Source organism: Cynocephalus volans, chromosome 14 (assembly GCF_027409185.1).
Source record: "Cynocephalus volans isolate mCynVol1 chromosome 14, mCynVol1.pri, whole genome shotgun sequence".
NCBI lineage: Eukaryota > Metazoa > Chordata > Mammalia > Dermoptera > Cynocephalidae > Cynocephalus > Cynocephalus volans.
In genome coordinates this window covers 85,899,765-85,925,545 of record NC_084473.1, presented here as the reverse complement: position 1 = coordinate 85,925,545, position 25,781 = coordinate 85,899,765, and the positions used below count along the sequence as shown (strand labels likewise).

General features: G+C 40.4%; 1 protein-coding gene across 1 annotated transcript in view; it reads right to left on the bottom strand.

The window, feature by feature from the left end:
- The window catches only part of CKAP2L (cytoskeleton associated protein 2 like), a 30,674-nt gene extending 11,379 nt beyond the window's left edge, over positions 1–19,295 (bottom strand). Inside the window, exons 1-5 of the mRNA XM_063077570.1 lie at positions 19,265–19,295; positions 17,521–17,587; positions 14,946–14,997; positions 5,207–6,456; positions 1,677–1,884 (exon numbers count right to left, since the gene is read on the bottom strand). Coding sequence (XP_062933640.1) covers positions 1,677–1,884; positions 5,207–6,456; positions 14,946–14,997; positions 17,521–17,587; positions 19,265–19,295 — 1,608 coding nt within the window. The remainder of the gene's footprint in view (positions 1–1,676; positions 1,885–5,206; positions 6,457–14,945; positions 14,998–17,520; positions 17,588–19,264) is intronic.
- Positions 19,296–25,781: the final 6,486 nt, after the last annotated feature.

Below are 25,781 nucleotides of genomic sequence, written 5' to 3'. Positions count from 1 at the left end.
TCAAGGGTTAGGATTCCCTTACCAGCCAGATGCCAAAAAAAAAAAAAAAAAAAAAATTGTGTGTGTGTGTGTGTGTGTGTATGGGTTGGATAAGAGCTCAGTTTGTCACCTTGTAACACCCAAGGTCAAGGGTTCAGATCCCTGTACTGGCTAGCTGCCAAAAACAAAAAATAAAAATAAAAAAATAAAAAGATTAACAGAGAAATCTTTGGCAAATTAGATTTTAAAAAAGACACAAAGATAACTAAAGTTGACTCAAGAAATACAAAACCATACAAGAAACTGGAAAGATATACACAAAACTATCCCCCAAAGAAGCACGATTCAGATGATTTTATAAGCAAGTTCTTACCAAACTTTCAAAAAACAAAATAATTCTCATGTTGTACAAACTATTTGCAGAGTATAGGAAACAAGGAAAAATACCCAACATATTTAACAAAGTCAGCATAACACTGATACCAGGAAAAGACAGGAAAAGACAACCAAAGAACATTCATAAAAATCTGAAATAATTGCAACTCAAAACTTTGTACTTCTTTTCTCTATGTACCTATACGTATATACATGCATAAAAACTGGAAGGATAACTGGCAATAGCGGTTATCTTCAGAGATACACTTGGGATCCCTAAGTACCAAGGTACTTCAAAAAATTTGTGGAAAAATGGAATTAAAAAATAATACGAATCTTTCCAAGAACTTTTAAAATTTTATTTATTTATTTTTTTGGCAGCTGGCCGGTATGGGGATCCAAACCCATGACCTTGGTGTTATAAGGTTGTGCTCTAACCAACTGAGAACCAGCCAGCCCTCCATGAACTTTTTGAAGTATCCTCGTGTGTGTGTGTGTGTGTATCTGTATTGTTTGAAATAATTTTAATAATGAGAATGTGATTTTTTTTTTAATACAATGAAAATAAAGGAAAGAGCAAAAAGTAAAAATAAGAACTGAAGTTTAATTTCACAAAGGAAAAATAGTGTTTAACTGAATGCTGTGAAAATATTGCCTGGAGTGACCTAAACTGAAGGTTTCCTTTTTTTTTTGCTGATGTCCAACATACTAGCCAAAGGACAGAATGGGGCTTGCTTTAGGCAAGGACCTTAGTACAGAAATCCACACCACCATTTTTTATTAATATATTTTTCCTTTGGGGAATCTTCTAAGGATCATACTCTTTGTCTACCATCTATTTTATCTTACCTGCAGAGAACAAGATACAATTTAGGCACCCTTTATAGCTACTCAGTGTATTTAGGATACTCCAACTTTACATATGACCTTGCCTTCTGACTTCAGCTTATATCCAAATGTTAAATGTTTACTCTTTGGACCTTGATACCCAAAGAAGGTAGAGTTCTTTTTGGATCTCTCTGGAGTCAGACTGCTTGGGTTAGTTTCCCAATTTCTCTGTGCCTCAGTTTGATTTGTAAAGTGGGCATGGTAATGGTCATTATGTAATTATGAGATAAGATAAACAAAGTGCTTATAATAGCACATGGCATACAACAGCCACTATTTAAGTGTATGTCATTATTATTATTGCTATTATTATTCTATATTAAAAAGAGACGCTAATTTCTGCTTAGACGAAGGTTATCTCCCCTATAATATATTTAAGAAAAATGTTTAAAAAACTCCAAGACTCTGGGCCAAAGCTCTAAAAGCTCACTTACCCCTTCAATGAGCTGCAGACATTCTGTCAGAGTGTTGTTAATTTTACTGGACAGTTCAAGTTGTTCTTTCTTTTCTTCCTCTTCTCTTTCAATGCTTTTCCAGAATGAAATATTCATTTCCTCTATTATCTTTCTTTTTGTTTTAAGTTCCATTGGGGGCCTTTTATAGATTTTCCCTTTAGATTTCTTCCATTCTTCCAGTTGTTTCCTGTTATGCAATTAAAGGGAGGGGGGTTAGTTTTTATATACTTTTAAAACATAGTCAATCTTCTAAAGTATAGTATTACTAAGCACCTTCAACTATAGACAAAGTCAGGAGAATAGAATCCAAAAGCATTGTACAAATGGGTAATGGTAGCACTGGGTTGCTTCCACCCATTGGAAGGAAGATGCCAGGACTATAGGTGGCCAGAAATTCAGTCTTCAAATTCCTTGACTTTCTGACTGTTCTTTGTTATTTTTCTCTGAAAGTTTCCACTTCGCTGTATGCTACCTCTGACACTTGCTTTCCTTAGACATCCCTCCATCTGAGTCACGAACTCAGCACTCCATTTCTCCCACCATAAGCTATCTGTCACTCAACCCAGACCAACCACAGCTGCATTCTGCCCTCAGTAGTGTCTTGGTGCTCAAAGTAACCCACTTCACCCAGTTCCTTTGCTCTCTCCTGACCACATGTGACCTCCCTTTCTTTCATAAACTAGATCAATAATTGTAGGGCTCTTTTCTTAAGTAGCTGGTTTCTGATGGTGACAAGTAATAACCCTTGCTCTCCCTCACTGTTCACATTGTCCACTCCTGCTTTTAAGCAGACCATAGACCACTGTTGGAACCAAGACGTGGAGACCCAAGAGTTTGGATATAGGCTCTCTAGTTTCTTTAATAACAACTATATATTGATGACTTGTAAATGCACATTTCAGCACTGGGGTCCTAAACTTTGTAAAACCTATTGCCTAGCTGATATCTTTTATTGGATGTCTGACGGGCAATTCAAACTCAGTACTGTCCAAAACAAAGTTCTTGATGTTCATCTCCAAATATTTTCCCAGTCTTCCTTTCTTTGGTAAATAGCACCCCAATCCATCCAGTTGCTAGGGCCAAAAGTAGGAGTTGTCTTTGAGTAGTTCCTTTCTTCCCCTCGCATCTGACACCTCACTGTATTTGGTCAATATTGCTTCTATCTGCACTACCCCCATCCTGATCCACATCACTGTTGCCTTCTGTCTGAAATGACGTAGCAGCCTCCAAACTCACATCCTCCCATTCCAACCCTTATTAAATTCACTCTGAGCGCAGTAGCTAGAGCGATCTTTAAAATGTAAACCAGAATATGTCACTGCCAAGGACTTCCCATGGCTCTGGGAAATGAATTCAAAGTGTATTCTATGGCTGAAATGCATAGTACAATTTGGCTCCTGCCTACCTCTCCAACCTCATCATACCACTCTCCCTCTCGCCCGCTACCCTCCAGGAGCTCTGGCATCCTTTCAGTGTTTTGACCCACATTCATTTCTGCCTCAGGGTCTTGCATCTTCTGTCCCCTGCACAAATGACACTTCAGGGATAATTATCCCTCAAGAGATAATTATCTGTAATTAGCCTGTCATATTTAATCAACGTGTTGATTTTCTATCTCCTTCATAAGAATGCAAGCTCTATGAAGGAAGAAACCTAGGATGTCCAGTGCCTAGCATAGTGCCTGGCACAGGTGTTCAATAACATACAGCAAAATTCACCTTTTTTAGTGTGCAATTCTGTGAGTTTTGACAAACTCACGATGTTATATAATCAAGACATAAGACAGTTCCCACACCACCAAAAAATTCTCTTGTGCTCTTTGGTAGTCAACCCTGTCCCCCACCCCCAGCTCCTGGCAATTGCTGACCTGTTTGTCCTTGTAGTTTTGCTTTTTCCAGAATGCCAATAACTGATTTTTAAAAGAATGAATGAATGCTAAACCTCGTTTCTCCCTTCTTGACTCCAGAGCACAATCCATACAACTGCTCCCCACTTACCTTCACTCTAACTGCCTACTTAATGGTCCAAGTTGAGACATCTGGCATGCTTTTCTTCTATGTTCCTGGTATTCTTCCTATCTCCTTAGCCTTCCTTCTGACCATAAACAGAAAGGGAACTTTCCTTCTCTAAAGCTAACTTACTCCTAGGGCCGTCACACCCTAATCTTATTTCTCTAGTACTTTCTATATATACAGCAAACAATAAGCTCCGTGCAGGCAGTGACTGACTGTGTGCTCACCACTGTACCTCCTATTGCCTGGCGCATAGCAGGCACTGAAGGAACACCTGAGGAATAAGGGAACAGATCCAGCTCTCCCCACATATGCCTTCCCTTTTGTAATCAACACGATGTTATTCAACACGCAACACACTGTCCTAGGAACAGTCTTTTGATTTCCTCATTCACCGGCTCAGGGTCTTTGCACTCACTTCTTTCTGCTCAAAAGCCTTATCATTTTTGTCACCAGCCTTTTCCAAACCTTAGCTCTCAGCTCAGATGTCACTGTTGAAAGTACATCTCCTGACCCTTTTACCTAAAGAAGCTATCCCAGCCCTACTCTCTTGACCACATCACCCTGAATTGTTTATTTTCTGTATCTTCAGGAGGGCAGAGATTGTTGGTGGTGTTCAGTGCTGTCCAGAGACTAAATCCTGCCCACACCTCACCCTGCTACACCTTTTAGCTACCAGCCAATTTTACATGCTCCTTTCACCCTTGTCAGGAATTTACTTTTTTTCTACTTCAACCAGATATACATATGTTCCTCCCCTGGGAGTTTCATTCACACGAGACTATGTCTGGTCCTGTGTGGAAAGTGCAGAAAATCTTTTGGCTTAGTTTCAAGAACCATGTATGTTAATATTGAAAGTGCAGAAAATCTTTTGGCTTAGTTTCAAGAACCATGTATGTTAATATTAACCCCCAGCAACCTGAGATCCCTATTTCTGCAATCTGAACTTTGTATTTGAACCGACTGTTCCTCTATGCTTTAGCTTACTTTCTAAAACTTGGCCCACTCAGACTCACAGAAGCTTCCTCTTCCTTCTTCCCTGATAACTTTTCTGGACTTAATCACTGGTCTGCTTGACAAGGGACTACCACCTTCTCACTCCCTAGCTATGTGAACTCACTAACTACACTGGCTCCTTCTAACCTGCCATGTTCTATTGTTGGTCAGCCCCTGCGGGGTACTTCTTGAATGAGTAATCTACATCTGCATCTCCTATTTCTCACCCATCTATTCTCTGTGCTTCAATTTCTTTATTAAAAATAAACTATTTCAAACATACAGAAAATAACAGAGAATAATTTATAACACCTGTATGTACCACCCAGCTCTGTCAAGTCTTAATATTTGTTACAGTTGCTTTCAAATCTTCTCTCAAGGCTATAGCTAAAAATTACTTAGGAGCCATTACTTATGGCTTATTTCCTGACCAAGTATTCTTGATTGTCAATTTGCCTAATCATCTTCAATTGCAAAAATTTTGGAATTAAAGCAAAGTACCTTCGATCCTCTGCTGTTGTCTTCTTTTTAATATTAGGATTAGTTTGGGCCCCATTTGGGACTCCTTTGCAATTCGTGGTTGTGACAGCTTGAGTTTTGGGAGCTGTCTTATTCAGAAAATGGTTCTGGGGCAGAGCCTTTTTCAACTTACAGTCTAAAGTCTGTGCTTTTTGTTGAATGCTGCTGTTGTATTCACTACTGTTGATTCCATTTGCTCTTATGCTAGGGGTGCGTGGAATGACTGAATTAAAGCTGCCAACTGTCAAATTAGGCCTCTGGCTTATGGTTTTTGATTTTTGATTTTGACATGATGTCTGAGGTCTAAAACATGGTTGAGTGGATTTCTGAACTTGCTTGATGTTTGGATGTCTGTTGTTATATCCTCCCTGAAGCAAATTGGGGTATGTCCTGGGCTTGGCATATTTTACTTTCTGTTCAGTAACAGGATAAGACCATACCTTAGTTTCACTTGGTCTTTCACATTTACCCTTGTTAACCTTTATATTCTTTATGTCCTTCACCACTGGTCTATTTGATGCTTGAGTCTTACTGAGGGTTTGAATAAAGCCAGAGGGAACTGTCCTTGGGGGTTTTTCTCCTGGTTTTGCAAGATCTGCTCCTCTAGAGAGTTGCTGTGACTTTACTGGTAGAGTCCTAATTTGTGTTTCTCCAACAAATTGTTTATTAACTTTGTTTTTCAGTATAGCACTATTTACTGAACTTTTGCCCACAGCTTGTTTAGGAGCCAAACTGCTCTTGGTTTGATTATAAGAGTTAGTCTTTGGCTTACTTATAATACATAATTCAGGACCTGGCTTCCTCTCAGGTTCTGATAAGGTTTGGGGCAAATTTTCTTTATTCATCTCTTTTAGAAAGCCATCCAAAGATTTGTTTTTAACATGGGTGCTGTCCACAGAGTCTGTACATTTAGCATTTCCTTGATCTGTTACCTGCTGCTTTGCAGTTTTCAATTCCTGCCTACTACGTGACCCCATGGGTTCTGACAGTTCCCCTGTAGTGGAAGATCCAGCTTCAGGTTGCTGATGACTTTTTCTGGAAGGCTTACAGTTTGGGTTAGAAGAAACACATCCTGAAGTCAGCCTTTTGTTCACAAGTTTTGGTGGCTCCAACTTTGGCTTCTGGGACACTGTGATATTGGCTGTTCTGGGCTGGAGTTTAACGCTGATGGACTTTGTAGTTCTGATAGGCAAAACAACATGGTTGGTAACATCCTTTTTTGGTCTAATGGTCTGAAAAGGCAAAGAAAAGAATATATAAAAAATTTATAACAGTTCACTGTTTTAAAAATAATGATAGAAATAACTGTGTTTAAACACATGCTAGAAAAAGATTAGTTATATTACTTAGAATTCCACTGAAGAAAGTTGAATCTTGAGAAAGCAAAGCAAGACTCACTAATAGGTGATTTTATAACTTGAGTTAGCATCAGAAATATATCAGAATCTTTTGGCTTGACAGAATTAAGCAGAGATGCAGTAAAGATACAAAAGCTGCTGTTTTGAAAAGAAATTTGCCTCAATTGAACAGTACTTGTTGACTGCCCATTACATCTCAATAAAGTGTCCTTCTAAGGACTCTGAAAACATAGCTGCATGCAGGGTACCTTCCAACAAGTTCCTCCTACTACTTTGTAAAACTATATTTTTTGTAAAAAACAAAACCACTGCCTTTGTAAAGGTCACAGTATCACTCGAGAAGCTGTCTCACCCCAGAGTTCAGCGACGAGATAGATAGGTGGTAGATGCTGGGAGGCCTGAGATATGTTCAAACAGGTCTCAGTAATCATCTAACATCTCAGTAGAAAGTTAGTCATATTTGTGAAGTCAGTCAGGACAGGGTTTTAAGATTAGGTTCTATGCTATAATAAGCAAATGTTTAGTCATGTGACTTAATTTTTGACAAGAAAGGTAGAATTAGGTTACAGAGAACTTTGAAAACTAGGGAGGAGAATTTAGAATTGGTAGGGCAAATAATTGGGCAAGCCACTGTGGATTCCAGAGCATCCATAGTGAAAGCAATTACCCGGAATGGAGAATTCGGCAGAGATCTATAGAACATAAGTCTCCAGGGGAAGATATGGCAGTGCTAGAGTTACCATCTCTATTTTTGGCCCAACAATATTGTGAAATCACTATGTAAACTTGATGAGTGTGTAAAGGAAGTTTGTCACCAGACCATTTGGCATTCAGGGCAAAGAGATATCTACCCTGGAATGGTACCAGTGTGTGTGGTGTTATTGGGAGTGAAATGGGAGAGGTTGGGAGTGGGAGACAGAAAGATGGATAGGTATATCCACATGGTTATATTTGGGTTACTCATTGAGACCCAACATTTACATCTGCTTTAGATTTCTCCATCATTGCTTACTGAAAAGGTGGGGATATTGGTATGAAAGCTTCCAGCTGTGTGTTATTTTTCAGTTGCTTTCTTATATATTCAAAAAAATGAGATGTAATTTACATACATAAAATTGACCATTTTATTTTTTGTTTGTTTTTTAAATTTATTTTTTATTAGCATATTCATTGTTACAAATCATATTTATTCTTTAGGCCCCTTATCCAAACCCCCTCCTCCACCAATAACCACAGATTTGTTCTCTCCAACTGATAGATTAACAACTGTTCCTCTGTTGGTTTGTTGCCTAGATGATCTGTCCAGTGCTGATCTGCCCAGGTGTGATCAAGTCCTCCTCTATTATTGTAAATCAGATGCTTCTTCTATTACTCTGGAGTGCGCTTTGTGGAGAGAGGACCTTTTTTTTTTTTTTTGGTCTCCGCTGGTGCCTCTCCTTGTGTCAATGCAGTTGAGAGTCTGGCATGCCATTTGCATGGTGGCTGTGACTGCTTCTATAGAGACTAGCTGCTTTTGTGGCAGCCATGGCAATTGTGGGGGCTATGGTGGGCTACCTTGTGGAAATGGTGTTATCGGTGTGCTCTTTACCTGGGTGCAGGTGGATTCGGCTTCCCCCGGCTCTATGCCTCAGGCCCTGATAGAGTCCTGGGGCAGCAGCAGCAGCAGCAGCTTGCCTAGTTGCAACTGGGTTCATCTTCCCCCACCTCCGAGCCTTATCTTAAGATGTTGTTGCAGAACAGCTGGTGGAGAGGGGATGGGGTGAAGAGGAGGAAAATTGGGTGGGAAGAGGAGAAAGGAGAGGGAGCGTGATCAAGGCCCGTGGCACCCCCCCTCATTTTGGTGGGAGAGACCAGGGACTTCCAGTGGCTCGGTGGTCATCACTGGGCTGGTTACAGATGTCAGGGGGGTGTGGCTGAGGCCCTAGGCCCCCATTGTTCCAGCTGGGGAGTCCAGGCCACCAGCAGTGGCTCGGTGGTTGTCGGTGGGCTGGTTGCAGATGTTGGGGAGGCACGGCTGAAGCCCTCGGTCCCCTACCATCCCAGCTTGGGAGCCTGGGATGCTTCCTGCTGTGGCTCAATTATTATCATTGGGATGGTTGCGGATGTTGGGGGAGAGGGTGTGGCTGAGGCCACTGGTCCCCCACTACCCCAGCTTGGTAGCCCAGGGCACTTCCTGTGGTGGCTTGGTGGTCATCCCTGGGTTGGTTGTGGATGTCAGGGGGGCGTGGCTGAGGCCCTTGGCCCTCCTTGCTCGCCCGGCTTGGGAGCCCAGGGGGCTTCCAATCCTAGGTTTTATAGGTGTTCTTTGGTGGTGTTAGACCTTTTCTAGTTAATATCAAACTTTGCCTCTGGTCTGTGGGTATTTTGTTTTTTCTTTCAGTTCTGTGTTGGATTATTCACTGTTCCCACCACTTAAACTGTGCACTGGAACTAATCTGTTGTCCTTTGCTTACTTCTAAAATGGAGGAACTTCCTGTGGGGACCAGTATTTGAGCCCTGTAGTTGAGCTAATCTAAACTGCTTCATTGCTGTTGATTGCCTGGGGAAGGGTTTTTGTGCAGCTCAGGTTTTAATGGTTGACCTTGTATATGTACTTCTGGGTCTTGTGATGTCCAGTACACCTGGGTTGTGTGAAAACTCTGGTCTGGGCCTGAGTCTTTTCAGCAAACTGTACCCCCTGCTATTCTATATTCCTGACCAGTCTCCACTGAGTGGTCCTACACTGACTGGGGGACAGATCAGCTGTCCATGCTGTACCTCAATGTTCCCCTGGTGGGCCTGTCTCTACCAATGCCTGTACTCCAAACACTTCCCACGGGACAGGCCATGCGCCAGTCCCTTGCAATAACTCACTGACCTCTGAGTGGCTCCTTTTTTCTGTTGTCTATGGCTCCTCGTTTCTATGTGGGTCCGCGGGAACCCTGTTAGTGGTCTTGTTGGCCTGGGACCACCAACGCCTTCTTCTCCCCTCCACCTCCAAGCAACTTCATGTGAAAGGCACAGCTGTGGCTTTTGACAGCTCTTGCTCCATGTGCTCACCAGCTCCAGGCTTGAAGCAGCTGGGGCTCGAAATGGTGGGAACGATCCTTTCTTTCTCTCACTGTGGCTTCTCCTGCCCTCATGAACTACATAGGTCTCTCCTCCTCTTCCCCTGAGCTCTAGCGGCCCAGCTTGGCTGTCATTGCTTTTTAATAGTCGTAAATTGGTTGATTTGTGGGAGGAGTGACACAGGGAACCGTCTATTCCACCATCTTGATGTGAAGCCAAAATTGACCATTTTAAAGTGTACAGTTGAGTATATTTTAATAGATTCACAAAGGTGTATGATAATCACTATCTAGTTCCAGAACATTTTCATCACCCCTAAGAGAATCCTGGCGATTGTTAGCCGTCGCTCCCCGTTCTCCTCTCCCTGCAGACCCCGGCAACCACTAATCTACTTTTTGTCTCCATATCCCTGTCAATTTGCCTATTCTGGACATGTCATATAAATGGGATCATGCAATATGTGGCCTTCTGTGTCTGGCTTCTTTCACTTAGAGTAATCTTTTCAATATTCACCCATATCTTAGCATGTATCAGTGCTTCATTATTCTTTTTTAATTAACAAACTTTATTTTTTAGAGCAGTTTTAGGTTAACAGCAAAATTGAGTAGAAGGTACAGAGTTCCCATATACCTATCTCCACAAAAACACTTTAGTACTTTTTTATGGTTGAATAATATTCCATTATGGATATACCACATTTTGGTTAGCCGTTCATTAACTGATGGACATTTGCGTTGTTTCCACTTCTTGGATATTATGAACAATGTTGCTACAAACATTTGTGAATAAGTTTTTATGTGACATATGTTTTTAATTCTCTTGGGTTTATATTTAGAAGTAGAATTGCTGGGTCATATGGTAACTCTATGTTTATGTTTTAAGAAACCACCAAGTTGTTTTCCAAAGTGGCTGTGTCATTTTACATTCTCATTAACAACGAAGGAGGGTTCTAGTATCTCCACGTCCTCCCCAACACTTATTATCTGTCTTTTTGATCACAGCCATCCTAGCAGGTGTGAAGTAGTATCACACTGTGATTTTTATTTGCATTTCTTTGATGGCTAATGATGTTGAGCATCTTTTCAGGTCCTTATTGACCATTTGTATGCCTTCTTTGGAGAAATGTCTATTAAGATCCTTTGCTAATTTTATATTGGGTTATATGTCTTTTAATTGTTGAGTTGTAAGAGTTCTTTAAGTATCCTGAATACTAGATTTTTATCAGATATACGATTTATAACTATTTTCTTTCTTGCATATTTTTTTATCTTCATTTTAGATCAGCTTGACCTTGCTAACTTATCATAGGTAGTAGAACTGGTCATGCAGTTTTAGGCACTCCTTTGAGAGAGAAAAGCTGGGCTTAGAAGAGTCATCAGGCTAGCAGAATAGCCTGCAACCAAAATATGAATATAGACCATTACAACTAGAAAGGACTTTAGAGATCATTAAATTTAGCCCCTTCATTTGAGAGGGAAAGTGAGCTGCCCAAGGTTAGGCAGGGAGTAAGAGGTAGGGTTAGAGTTAGAAATTCAGTCTCTGTACCCTGGTCTCCAACTACTGGTCTTTTTCAACCCACCTCAGAACTGATGGATTGAGTTGATAAAAAACGAAGACAGGGGGCCAGCCCCGTGGCTCCTTCGGGAGGGTGAGGCACTGGTAGTGCCGAGGCCTCAGGTTCGGATCCTATATAGGGATGGCCAGTGCACTCACTGGCTGAGTGTGGTGCAGACAACACCGTGCCAAGGGTTGCAATCCCCTTACCAGTCAAAAAAAAAAAAAAACCGAAGACAGAAAGCATAAGAAGAAACAATTGATTCAAATCAAATTTGGTCTCTTCATTCTGTACCAAATATGACAACAGAGAAAGGAGAAAATTTAGTAAGGATAGGACTAGGGTTTAAACCAAGAGAGATTTACTGAATGCTGATTGTATACAAGGCACTGTGCTAGACTCTTAAGGTGATACAAACATGAGAGATGACACTTGGCTCTGAGGAGTTCTAGTAGAAAAGATATAAACACAAGAAAATTATGATGTAACAAAATAAGGCTATTGTAGAGTTAGAAGGGACTGCACAGCACACTTTATCAGTGGTTCTCAAATATTTTTGTTCATATACTCCCAAGATAATTTTGACAAACTCTGTACCCCATAATTAGTTCATGTATTCAATACTATTTATCGCCAGAATGAGACAGTGTTCTGCATTAATTTTCTTCCTTTTTCTTTTTAAATAAAAACATTAGAAAACTTATCCCATCTACTTATTAATGTGAACAAGAAACTGTTTTGTTACAGCAGTAACACTCCATTTTTTGAACTCATCTAAAGGTATGTGCTAAAAATCTCTTGGCAAAAAAATAATTTTTAATGTTCTATCTGATGACAACGTTGAATGCAAAGAATTGGAAGCCACTTGAACTACAAAAGATTTTCTCAATGTCAACACTATTATTTCGAGTTGTTCCTTGATTTTGTATCCTGGAGATATTTCCATCCCAGGGTAAATTATAACATCAAGATTAGGGATGTGATGAGAGAGTGGTTGCCTAACTCAGGCAGAGAAGGAAAAAATTAGAAAGTGGAAGAAGGATGACAATGTTGAGAGAAGTGGGAAAGGAGAAACTGTATGTGAGGCACATTCTTCAACAAATCAATTTTAGGTAAAAGCATGTGTGAAAGTTGAAGATCTGGATGTGATTCTGTTAAAGAGTGTCCCTGCATACCCAACATGTACCTCCAGAGGAACTCATACACCAATGTGTAGACATTCTTAAGTGTAAATCAATAGTTAACTCAATTAATCCTTTAAAACAACTCTATGAGATGTCTCCTATTATTCCCATTTTACAGATAAAGTAACTTGCCCAAGCTCATTTAGCTAGACAATGAAGGAGTTAGGATGTGGACTTAGGCAGTTTTTAACTATTGTACGTTACTATTTCTTGAGTAAATTTAAGAGCATGGCTCCAAGGACTCTTTTCAAATCCCAGTCAATATGTGAAAACTCTTGGATAGGAACAGGAAAACAAAAAAAACAACTTTGTGAGTTCCTTTAGGTAGTAACACTGTAGTAAGGTACTCTGGAAAAGCTTTATTCAAGTCCTGAATCTGACCCTTACTGGCTGTACTGGACTGAATTATATCCTGCAAAAGCTTGAACTGTGTCCCCCAAATTTCATGATTTAGAAACTTGGCCCTCACTGTGACTGTTAAGAGGATGGGAAATCCTATTATGGTAACTGAAAGGTGGAGCCTTGAAGAGGTGATTAGATTGTAGGACCATGCCACAGTGAATGGATTAAAAATGGTGGTCAGGGGCGTGGTTCTGAGGGCTTTAAAAGGAGAGAGATTATGTCTTTCTCTCTCTGCTTCCACCATCTTGCAATGTGAGAACCCTGGGTCACTGTTGCCACCACCAAGATCCTCACCAGATGTGTTCCCTGGACTTCGGACATCCCAGCTTCAGAAACTGTAAGCATTAAATTTTATTTTCATATAAATCACTCAGTTCCATGTATTTTGTTATAAGCAAAGAAACAGACTAATACACTGGCTATATAATTTTGGCCAAGTACTTAATCTCTCTGAGCCTCAGTCCTCTCATTTGTAAAATGGGAATAATTATAATAATATCTGTCTTCTAGGAAGGATGCCATATGTCCTGGTTTTCACAAGACAGTTTTGATTTATGCTTCTTGGCCCAATATTTGTTGTAGGAAGATTTTTTTTTTTGGTGGCTGGCCTGTACGGGGATCTGAACCCATGACCTCGGTGCTACAAGGCTCACTCTAATGAAATGAGCTAACTGGCCAGCCCCCAACATAATTATTAACAGCATTTCCTTTTATTCTTGAAGGTGTCCTGGTTTGAACATCAAATCATATGGCCAACCTTCTTATAAGGTTGTTTTAAGTACTGAGGTGATGTGTGTCTTGCCCAGTACCTGGATGTTTTATAGATTGTAAAGCATTATACAATTGTCGTGATGACTATTATTTGTATACTGCTTTTAGTTTCTCCTAAGTTCCATAATTTCCCTCCCCACTTTATTTTTATCTTTACAACTGTGTAAAGCAGATAAGGTAGGAATCACCCCCATTTAAGAGATGATTTACTAAAGTCAGCACTGTTAGCTTCTAGAGAAGCCTCTGGGAACTCTGAGTAAGGGCCCTTTCCGGCAAATTTTTCCTTTAAGCTTTGCATCCTACACTGGTTCAATCTGCATGAAGCAGAAGTTGAACCAAGTGCTTCCCAACTATTCACATCATCATGCACCAAATTTGCCTAATATTTTTCTATTCTCCAGTATCTAATGATGTCATATATACACATGGCATATACATGTCCATATATGCACATATACACATATGTGTATGCATATATATATATATACAAGGGCACTTCAAAAAGTTTGTGGAAAGACAGAATTAAAAGATAATACAAACCTTTCCATGAACTTCTTGAAGTACTCTCGTGTGTGTATATGTATGTGTGTGTGTGTGTGTGTGTGTGTGTGTGTGTGTGTGTGTGTGTGTGTGTGTGTGTGTGTGTGTGTACATACACAGTGCATGAACCATTAAATCTTATTAAAACTGACACCAATGTTTCACTTTGGGCAACACAATTTCAGTTACACTTTAAAGCTTAGATAAAACTATGGTTTTAAAAATGAATGGTGGGATTTTTGTGGGTTATTTTATTGCGGATGAAGAATTTGTGCCCCTTCCAGAAGGCTAATTTAGGTATGTTAGGACCCTTTATCATTCTATCTACCAGCTTGTTGAACTGAATTGATTAGGAAGCATATTCTTGTTAAGCAGTGTGGAAGACCCAACACAGGTGTTCTCTTTTAATGACTACTAAGCTAATTAACTGTACGGCAGCATACCAAAGTGGTTAAGACCACAGGCTCTGAGCTGTCACTTAATAGCTATATGACTTTGGGAAGCTACTTAACCTTTCTGTGACTCAGATCCCTGATCTTTAAAACGGGGCTATTCATAGTACCTATCTCATAAGGTTGTGAAGACTCAATGAGTTAATGCAGGTCAGATACAGTAAGTATTCAACAAATGCTAGCTGTTAAGAGAACCAAAGTCCACTTAAGGTTTTTCTTGGTTAATAAAACGAAATTACGATACGTTGTACTTTTCAAAAAATTATTGTATCTCATTAAACCCAAGTGCTCCTATATTCATAAGAAATATCTTTGAAATACATATTCTTTAGGTTGCTAACATCTTTGTTATTTTTATTACTAATCATACTTCCAAAATGAATATTTCTTGGAAGACTAATTTCTACTTACAGATTTAGAAAGTGCTTGATTCGGGCAATTATTCTTGGCTTTCAGATAGGGCCTATAAAAGACAAAATAAAATTAATCCTTACTATAGAACTGGCAAGGCTTGGGAAGTATAGTAATTGAAAATTATGATTAGACTTTTAACTCAGAATTTCTGTATATGGGAAAATAATTCAAAATTATATTCAATAAAAAATATCCTTATCATCGCTTCCTTAGTCCTGTATTCTCCTCCTCAAAGACCATAACTGCTCTTACCCATTTTTTTTTGTGATCCTTTCAGAAACATCCTATGCATAAATGTAGTGTTCTAACAATATTAATGAAATATGAGTATATGTGTTTTCTTCATATTTTCATAGTCTCATTCATTCAAACATCATTCCTTGAACATTGCAATGTGCCAGACACTGGAGATACAATGCCAAATAAGACAACTAACTGCTTCTTTAAAAAACTTCCTTGTTTTAAGTGTCTTCAAATAGTGGGTTTTCGGAGGGAAAAAGAGATATAATTTAAAAAACAAAAACAAAACAGGGACACCATGAAATCTAGCTAGTGAGGCAGAAAATGGAAAAAAAAAAAAAAAAAAAAAGGGAAAAAGATAGAATAACAGAGGAGAATTTAGAAGGATTCAATCTCCATGGACCAAAAACAATTGCTAGACTAACAGAGACTTTGATCATGACTTGTTTGATATTTTTCTCTCCCATCTAGAACATAACCCCTGAGAGGCCAGGGACCTCTGTCTTGTTAAACACCATATCTCCAGCATCAAAAGTGATTGATAGCAAACTATGCATCTGACGAGAGACTAATTTCCAGAATATGCAAGGAACTCAAACAACTCAATTGTAAAAAAGCAAATAACCCAATTGAAAAATGGGCAAAGGAGCTCAGTAGACATTTCTCAAAAGACATACAAGTGGCCAACAGGTATATGAAAAAATGCTCAACATTACTAATCATCAGGGAAATGCAAATCAAACCACATCGAGACACCATTTCACCCCAATTAGACTGGCTATTATCAAAAAGACAGAAAATAACAAATGCTGGTGAGGATGCAGAGAAAGAAGAACCCTTATACAATGTTGGTTGGACTGTAAATTAGTACAGACATTATGGAAAACAGTATGGAGGTTTCTCAAACAACTACAGATAGATCTTCCATACGATACAGGAATCCCACTTTTGGGAATATACCCAAAGGAATGGAAGTCGTCATGTTAAAGGGATACCTGCACTCCCACGTTTATTGCAGCTCTGTTCACAGTAGCCAAGATATGGAACCAACCTAAATGTCCATCAACAACACATGATTGGATAAAGAAGAGGTGGTACATACACACAATGGAATACTACTCAGCCATCAAAAAGAATGAAATTCTGACTTTCGCAGCAACATGGATGAGCTCGGAAAAAATTATGTTAAGTGAAATAAGCCAGGCACAGAAAGAAATACTGTACGTTCTCACTCATACGTGAGAGCTAAAAAAGAGAACAAAACAAACAAAAAACCAAATAAATAATAACAATAAGTTGAACTGTTAAAGGGAGAGAGAAAAACTGTTGTTATAGAGGTGGAAAAGGGAAGGAGAGTGGAAGGAAGAGGCTGATCAATGGACATAAAAAGTACAGCAAGACAGGAAAAATAAGCCCTATTCATGTACAGTCGACCCAGAAATTTATAATCAATAGATTTACTGCATGTAACCAAATGACTAGAAAAGATCAAATGTGCACATCACAAAGAAATGATTGTTTTACAATGATGAATAGGCTAATTACCCTGACTAGATCACCACACATTGTATATGTGTATTGAAATATAACTCTGTACCTCTTATGTACAATAAATGTTTCGATAAAATTTTTTTAAAAAAGTGACTGATACGTTAAAGATACTAAATAAATGAATTAGGTTCATCTAATCAAGAAAATAGAGTTGAGTAAAAACCCAAGGTAAAATAAAGGGTGAAAGCTAATTTTCTAAAAATGAATTTTTAAGTAAAAATTTAGTAACCCAAGGAAGGAGAAATGCTAAGCAAAGATGGTAAGATGCTGACAAGATAAAAAAGTGAAGTGGTACTCTGCCACATCTCAAGAGTAAATACTGGGAATGACCAAGAGCACCGTCAGGCTAGAGGATGTCAGTGTGCCACTAGAGAGGACTGATTGTAACTGGCTCTCCTGCTTTAGCAAGAAACACCAGAACCAGGGTCATCCGTTTCCTTGACCAAAAATTGCCTTCAGAAAATCAACTTTCCCAGGATAAAAAAAAAAAAAAAAAAAAAACAGGAAGAGGAAAAGCTTCCAGCATGGTGGGTAATATTGTAGACCCTTCCCTCCTTCTTTTGGAGACTGTCACAATAATGATGCTTACATGTTTGCCAGTGGACTAGGCACTGCTTGGGGTTATTGTCATGCCTGGACTGAAATGTCCGTTTTGAGTTATAATAGAATTCCAATGCAGTCTGAGTAGACTGCCAGCAAAAGGGCTGTTTTCAAAAGGCTTTAAATTGCTATTAGCAACGAGGCCAACAAAATTTGCTTAACTATGGGTAGACAAACTCACTTTGTGTTTTGGCTCTTCAGTTTTCCCTTGGCTGCTAGGTACTCCTGGAGCTTTCTCTGCCGCTCTTCTGTGAAACAGGCAAGAAACAAACAGAACTCGAGTTCAAGATTTTAACCAGCTCGTTAATATTCAGAAAGATGACACTTTTTTGTAATGATTTTGGCTTTGCAGCATGTTATCAAGTCCATAGTTCTATAAGTTTGCCTTCAAGTTAATATCAACGCCAACAATATAATTTATATGCCAAGCCCTATACTAAGCTCTTTATACTTACATTACTTGTTTTAATCCACACAACAGTCCTACGAGGTAAAGTTACCCAGCTAATATGTGGCAAAGCCAGGATTTGATAACAGGTTTATCTAATCCCAGAGACCTTGCTCAGCTATTGTTCTCAGCTGAGCACTGTTCTCAGCTATGACATACTATGCTTTGCATGAAGAAGTTCTGTCTCAGCCCGACCAAGTTGGTGAGCCTGGACTGATCTTACTGTTTTTTTCTGACTGGGATGATGATTTTTACCCACAAACCCTTACACAGTTTCTTTTGGGACTAAGAAACAATAGGTCAGGTTAGGCGACTCATGGAAAACATCTACATGTTGACTTTCTAAGCAAGGCATTTGGGGGGGATGAAAAGTCAATATTTCTTCCTTCAAAAAGTTTCAATCTAATAGTGGAGATACGTAAACACAACAATAATTACAATGATAAGGCAAAACCTACGTGCCATAAGAGAGGGTCAAAGAAAGAATGGGAATTCAGAGGTGGGAATGGGTGAGGGGAGCAGGTGGTTGGAAAAGGCTAAAATTAAATAATGATTAAAAAAAGAAAGACCATAGGGGTGCAAATCCATGCTTAACCTCATGTGAACTGAGTTGCATGTGTTTTATTCTCTGACTCTGATGCGTCCTTAGGAGAGAAACAGAACACTAGGTTCATGCCAGGCAGTATCCAGCAGGGGCTGTGGAGTCTGACATAAAGGGTTGGAGTCCCAGCTCTGTGACTTCTAGCAAGTTCGCAAAGTCTTGCTGCTGCTGAGCCTAGAAAGTGGGGAAAGAAATGCCCATCGACTTATGTCAACACTATGTTAAGGGCTGTTATGTAAACTGCCTAGTAGATATCAGCAGGCGTAATTGACGAAACTATCGAAACACGGTGTGCATATCGGAGAAGGTGGCATCTGAGAGGTTTGAAGAGCAGAGAAGGCTCCAGGCATATCTAAGAGGTCAGTCAAGGCAGGATCCTTAGCCCCCGGGTGCAGATTTAACCAATCAACTTCCAGTCCGCAGAGGCTCGAGAGGTGTAGAGGAAGGCGCCCGGCGCCGGCAAAAGACCGGGTTCGGGTGAGACCCGCCTCCCGGCAGCTGTCAAAGCTCGGACCACGGAGCAGAGGACCACACCGGGCCCGGCTTGGAGCGATGTGGGTCAAAGGAGCGCGCCGCTTCGCACTGGTGTTGTGACCCACGAGGGGCCTCCGTCTATCTAGAACGTGGTGATGACATCGTTTTGCAGGGCTGCTGCTGCACTTACTCATAAGATGCCCGTGAGGCATTGGGCGCGGCGCACAACCTCCCCCATCCCAGGCCCGGACGTCTCCGGTCCAGGACCGGAAATGCCCGGGGGAAACTGAGGCAGGCAAGAGAGCGGGCGGGCAACTTCCGCGGGAAGAATTCACTCGGGGGTCGCCCTACTTTCCCGCCCATGCTCCAGCTCCTGAAACACGGGCTCGCGGTCATACTCACCGACAGCGGCGGCGGGCCCGGGTCCCACCATGACTGCTCTGCGACAGTTTCTCTTCAAAGTCCGCGCCTGGAGACAAGCCCGGCGCGCCCCGCGTCCGCGCACTCTCATTGGCTCCCGCGGGTTTGAAACTCGCCAGTCGGAAGCAGGGGAGGGCGGGATCACAGGAAATAGCTGCTCTGCGGTTGGCTATAGCCCTCCGAGCCCTCCCCTGAGGCCCTTTGATTGGAAGAACGCGCAGTCCTCTGAGTGGGCCCCGGGCTTGTGAGCCGCTGTCGGCGGGGTGGGCTGGGCGCGCGGTTGCGGTGTCGGTTACGCTACAGGCGTGGGGCTGGCGCTGCCGGAGCCCTTGCGCGCGTACACGGAGCCGCTCTCCGGGCTGCTGGGGCCTCAGCCCGATTCCCTCGTCTCACACCCTCAGGTTCCCAGGAGCGGTGAAAAAATAAGAAAAAACCAAACTGTTGAGTTGGGCGCCTCCTTACGAGTATCTACCTCTCCTCGCTAAGGGTCTGGTGAATGTAAAGGTTCTTCGTACTTACTGCAGGGTTGCTCCTTTTTTATTTTTACTTGTGGTAGATAGATATACAGAACATAAAATTTACCATTTTATCCATTTTTAATTGTTACGCTTTTAAAAGTGTCCATACAGTACAGTAGTATTAAGCACATTCACATTATCGTGCAAGCGTCGCCACTGTCCGTGTCTGGAACTTCGTCTTCCCAAACTGAAACCCTGAGCCCATTACATACTAACTCCCCATCCCCTGCCCCATCGTCCCCACCCCCAGCCCCCGGCAACCACCACTCTACTTGCTGTCTCTGAATGTGACTAACTCTAGGGACCTCATATGCGTGGAACCATACGTATTTGTCCTCTTGTGTCTGCGTTATTTCGCTTAACAATGTTTTCAAGGTTCATCCGATGTTGTAGCGTATGTTAGAATTTCTTTCCCTTTTAAGGCTGAATAATATTCCATTGTTATGTATATGCCACATTTTGCTTTTCAGTTCGTCCATTGATGAGCACTTGGGTTGCTTCCATCTTTTGGCTGTTGTGAATAATGCTGCCATGCACATGGGTGTACAAATACCTCTATGAGATCTTCCTTTCAGTTCTTTTGGGTATATACCCAGAAGTGTTATTGCTAGATCCTGTGGTAATTCTATTTTTAATCTTTGGAGGAACAACCATACTCTTTTCAGGGTGGCTCCATTTTAATGTACATTTTTGATTTGGCCTCAGCTGGGTGTATGCCTAACTGACAAAGCGATGATGGAGGGCAGGCCCTGTGGTCCTCAGTTCTTGGACATACCTCATTCCTCTAGTTTCAGTCCTAAAATTTTTCATTTGAAGTTTACCCCGTTTCAGCTATTCTCTGGTTTCATGAAGAGGTCTGGGAAATGCTCTTGGCACCTTGTATGTTAGGGTTCCTCTCCCTGGGTACTGAGGAGGTGGAGGGGAGGGAGGGGCAGTCACATCTGGGCCCCTGTTTGCCAGGGTCACTTCACTAGTTGGGTACAGAGCAGAGCATGAAGCCATTGCAGCAGCCCTTCTTTTTGTCCCCAGGTTCGGAAGACAGCTGTGCTGGGGTTTCTGGATTTATGCATTTTTGCATTTACATTAGTAGTATAAAATACATTTAAAATAGGAAAATTGATAATTATCTTAATGAAAGGTTGTGCTCTTTGACTAGGACTATGACTTTGTGCCTAATGGTTAAATCCAGCAACTGGGAAAGAGCCTTCTTTGTTAATGAGTAAGAAAGGGGCTTCTTCATGAATAGTTTTAGAAAAGTGAAAGGGGTTCGGTTGCTCTTCATAGAATCTTAGTGATTGAATGGGTTTTAGTATTAGAAGTCATTTTGCCTGATCTCCCACCCAATGCTAGAGTACTCTACAGATCCCATATAGGTATCGCACCTTTGCAGGAATACTGCTGGTATTGAGGAACTGCCTTAACTGTCCTGTTATTAGAGAGCTCTGCTTATTATGAAAGTTTCCTTAAAATGAGCTCAAATAAGCCCTCTCGCTATTGGCCCTAGTCTGTTGGTGCACCATAGGCCAGTTCTGCACCCTTTTCTCTATCCTTTGGATATTTGGAGGACTATTTTGTAGGACACAAAATGTGGGGAAAAAGCTAGGCGGTTTTATAAAATCGCAACTCATCCAGCAAAGTATCCAGTGTAGCTTGCCTTGATGCTGGCGGCTTTAACAGCTACACATTGCTCTCAGGTTAGAGACCTACAAGCCCCTGCAGGGCCTGGCCTTCGTATACTTCTCAGCCTCATCCCACACTGCACCCCCTTGCCCACGGTAGTCCCATCACGCTGCCTTTTCCTTCAGTTCCTTTCCACACTCTATCCTCTATCCAACCCTCTTCCTCCTTTCTCCTAGTTAATTATTATTATTATTTTTACTGTAACAGCTTTATTGAGATGTCCACATACCATACAGTTCACCTTCTTACAGTGTACCAATTCAATTTGAGAACACTCTCATCACTCTCTAAAGAAACCCCATACTTATTAGCAGTCACTCCCTGTCCTGCCCACCTCTCAGCTCCTGGAAACCACTAATCGACTTTCTATCTCTATCGATTTGCCTGTTCTGGACATTTCATATACATGAAATCATGCAATATGAGGTCTGTGATGGGCTTTTTCACTTAGCATATTGTTTTTGAGGTTTATCCATGTTGTTGCATGTATCAGTATTCATTCCATTGTAATATTCCATTGTATGAGTAGACCATATTTCATTTATCATTCATCAGTAGACGAACATTTAGATTGCTTCCACTTTCTGGCTATTGTAAATAATGCTGCTATGAACATTCCTGTACAAGTTTTTGGGTGTACATTATGTTTTCCATATTTATCATTATATACTTTCTGAGTAGAATTACTGGGTCATATGGTAACTCCATATTTAACCATTTGAGGAACTGACAGACTATTTTCCAAATACAGCTGCACTGTTTTACATTCTCACCAGCAGCGTATGAAGGTTCCAATTTCTCCACATCCTTAACAACACTTGTTATTGTCCATTTTTTGATTATAATCATCCTAGTGGGTGTGAAGTGCTATCTCATTGTGGTTTTTATTTGTATTTCCTTGATGACTAATGATGTTGAGCATCTTTTCATGTGCTTATTGGCCATCTATTTGTATATCTTCTTTGAAGGCATGTTTATTCAAATCCTTTGTCCATTTTTAAATTGGGTCATTTGTCTATTTACTATTGAGTGTCTCTTAACTCTCAATCATCCTTCAGTCTCATGCAAGTCATCCTTTTCTCAAGGAAGTTTTCTGTGTCTCACTTTGTGATTAGCTTGATTATTTATCGTCTGCCCTGCTAGTCTGTAAGCTGAGGGAAGACCATTATATCCATTGTGCCTAGCATCAAATAGGAATTCAAAAAAATATATGTTGAGTGAATGAGCTTTTTCCCTTTAAAGACTCTTTTAATACAGTAACCACACCGTGTAGAAGTAACTGCAAGTCCACTCAATAATACTACTGGCTCATCTAGCCCATATGTTTCCATCTTGTCTACTACTATACCATTAGAGACTTTGCCAAATGTCATGGTAAAAATCAAAATATGGTATAAAGTGGAAGTTGAAAATAAGTGAGTATGGCTTGGTTGAAGTCACCAAGGATGGCTGACTGGCTGGTTAAGAGACTTTACCTGAGGGTTTTCAGAGTGTTCACCTTCATCCAGGGTCAGATTCCCTGCTCTGTGGGTTCAGGAACATGATTTAATTGGTATCCTGATTGTAGATTAGTCTTTCTGGGATGAATTCCCTAAATAAAAGCAGTAACAGCTACTCTTAAATGAAATAACAAATGAATCAAAAACTCTAAATCCCTGGTGCTGCGCCAAGCTCTTTCTGTGTTTCATCTCATTTAATACCAAGCCATTTGATGTAGTCATTACTATCTCTATTTTTACAGGTAAACTCAGATTGAGAGATTAAGAGACTAGCTCAAAGTTACAAAGTGAATGAGATTTGAATCCAGTACTGATTCGAAAGTCTGTTCTCTTTATCTTTACAGTATTCTAAATTCACAAGAAACTGAATTATAAGATAGAGAGCTAATTTTAATTTACAACAGGCAAGTATTGTGGAAGATACTTGCACTCCCATCCTCTAGCCAGTTCTCTTCCTGGAAGCAAATATGCAGGAAGCCAGTTTATAATCAGAAGTTCCTTTGGTGCGTATGGATCAGAACAAGAGGAGTTATCTATCTGATCTAAATGCTTAATGACATTAAGCTGCAATCTACCTGTTGGCCACAATAAAGATGTACCTGCCAATGGCACTGAACATGTAATCCCATCAAAAATGGAAATAAGGTCTGTGGCATGACTGTGATCCCAGACTGAGACTTTGTGATTGCAGCATTTTATTCTATGTACTCACAAAATGTCTGTTGAATAATCTTTTCTAAATTATTGCAATATAATCAGGTCAAGAATGCCTATTTGTAATCTCCACAAATCCTCTCTTTTCCATTTAAAAAAGAATTAGTAGCAGCATTTCTCCTCACAAGAGGAAGAAATGGCTTCACCATCTATGAAATAGTGAACAGGAGCTGTGTAGAAGAAAATTAGCTCTATGTTTGGTGGGGATGAGAGAAGGGTGTTCCTTTGGAGATCAAGGCTTCTGGTTGTCATGCTAGGAGCCAAAGTTAGCTTTTGGAATATTGAGAGATGAGAGGATAAGCCAGGAACAGTCCACTTGTGTCTTCTGTATTTCATAGACCTACCTCTACGGGCAGAGCACTACAGAACTTTTGGAAGAGTGAATGCAAGGGCAAGTACTTCCTTGCCAGACCCCTCAGCTTCTGTGCAAATATAGATATATGAAATTGGGGGCTACTTCCACTGTGCGTACTGTATTTCCAAATGGGGCCCATTGTGTCCCTGTGGCTGTTAGAAGACCTCTGCTGAATTGATGGAACTTGTGAGTTCTTACCTCTTCTAACCCTGGATTGACTTGCCAAAGAGAAGCCATTGTTAGCTCTGTGATAAACCATGTTTGACTCTGGAAATGCCTTAATTGAGTAGTTCTTAACTAGTGATAAACGTGAGAGTTAACTTTGGAGCTTAAAAAAAAACAAAGATGCTCAAGGCTGTACCCTAGACTGACTGAATCAGAATCTGCAGTGGTGAGGCCTGGGCACGTATACTTTTGAGAGGCTGTAATGTTAGAAAACCCTGCGCACTCTGAAACGCTTCCAGGGCTTACCTTGTTTGCTCATAAGGTCGCATAAGATCCTTTATTGTTTGCCTGTCAGTCACTCTATAGAAAAATAGGTAAGGTTTGTTTCTGAGAAGGGATAGCAAAGGTGTTCTTGGCCAATGAGAGTGGAGGATAGGAAAGGGAATGAGAAGAAAAAGCAAACAATATATTCACAAGAAAAAGAAATTATCTTATATAGCATTTTAAGGTAAGTGAACATCTCATGCCCAGGGCTGACAGAAGGTGCAAAAAAAGACCATCTGGTTATACAAAGGAAAAATGAAATAGGGATATTTTAATTTTTTTCCTGTAAATTAAAAAAAGCCCTCTTTGTTGAGGTGTAATTTACACATATTGAAATTCATCCATTTTATGTATAGTTCAATGAGATATTTTCAAGTAATACGCTTTGTGTAAATTGGTATTTGTTGTGTAATCATACATTCATTTCAAAAATCAGAAAAATATATAACCAAAACTACATAAAACTTATAAATCATTCAATCATTCAGAGATAAGGACTGTTAACATTTTGGTGTAAACCCTTCCATAAACATTTTAATGCAAATAATAGTTATTTTGAATAAAATAGAATCACACTGTAAAAATGGTTGTAACCTGTAGTAGATTGAGTTATGTCCCCCCAAAACTCATTGAAGCTTGAATGGTGTCCCGCAAGTTTTATGTATTAGAAACTTAGCCCCCGCTGTGACTGTTAAGAGGGTGGGAAATCCTATCACAGTAATTGAAACGTGGAGCCTTGAAGAGGTGGTTATGTTGTAGGACTGTGTAGTAGTGGATGGATTAATAATGGTGGTTAGGGGCATGGTTCTGAGGGCTTTAAAAGAGGAGAGTCTGTCTCTTTCTCTCTCTGCTCTCTCTGCTTCCACCATCTTGCAACGTGAGACCCATGGGTCACTGTCATCACCACCAGATGGACTTTGGACTTCCCAGCCTCAGAAACTGTAAGCAATGAATTTCGTTTTCTTTATAAATCACCCAGTTTCAGGTATTTTGTTAGAAGCAACAGAAATGGACTAATACATAACCTGTTCTTTATACTCTACAATATATTATAAGCAAAATAGAAATCAGCTTTCCAAATCAAAGATGTCACAAGCTGAGAAGAAGAGCCAGTGTATCAAATAAGAGAATCAGAATCTAGAACAGTCTAGAAAGATCTTGGGACAAATTAACAAGATTAAATGCAACAGAGCTACATTTAAAGTTCTGAACCTAGGTCGAGAACCTGTAGGTTTTAGTTGCTT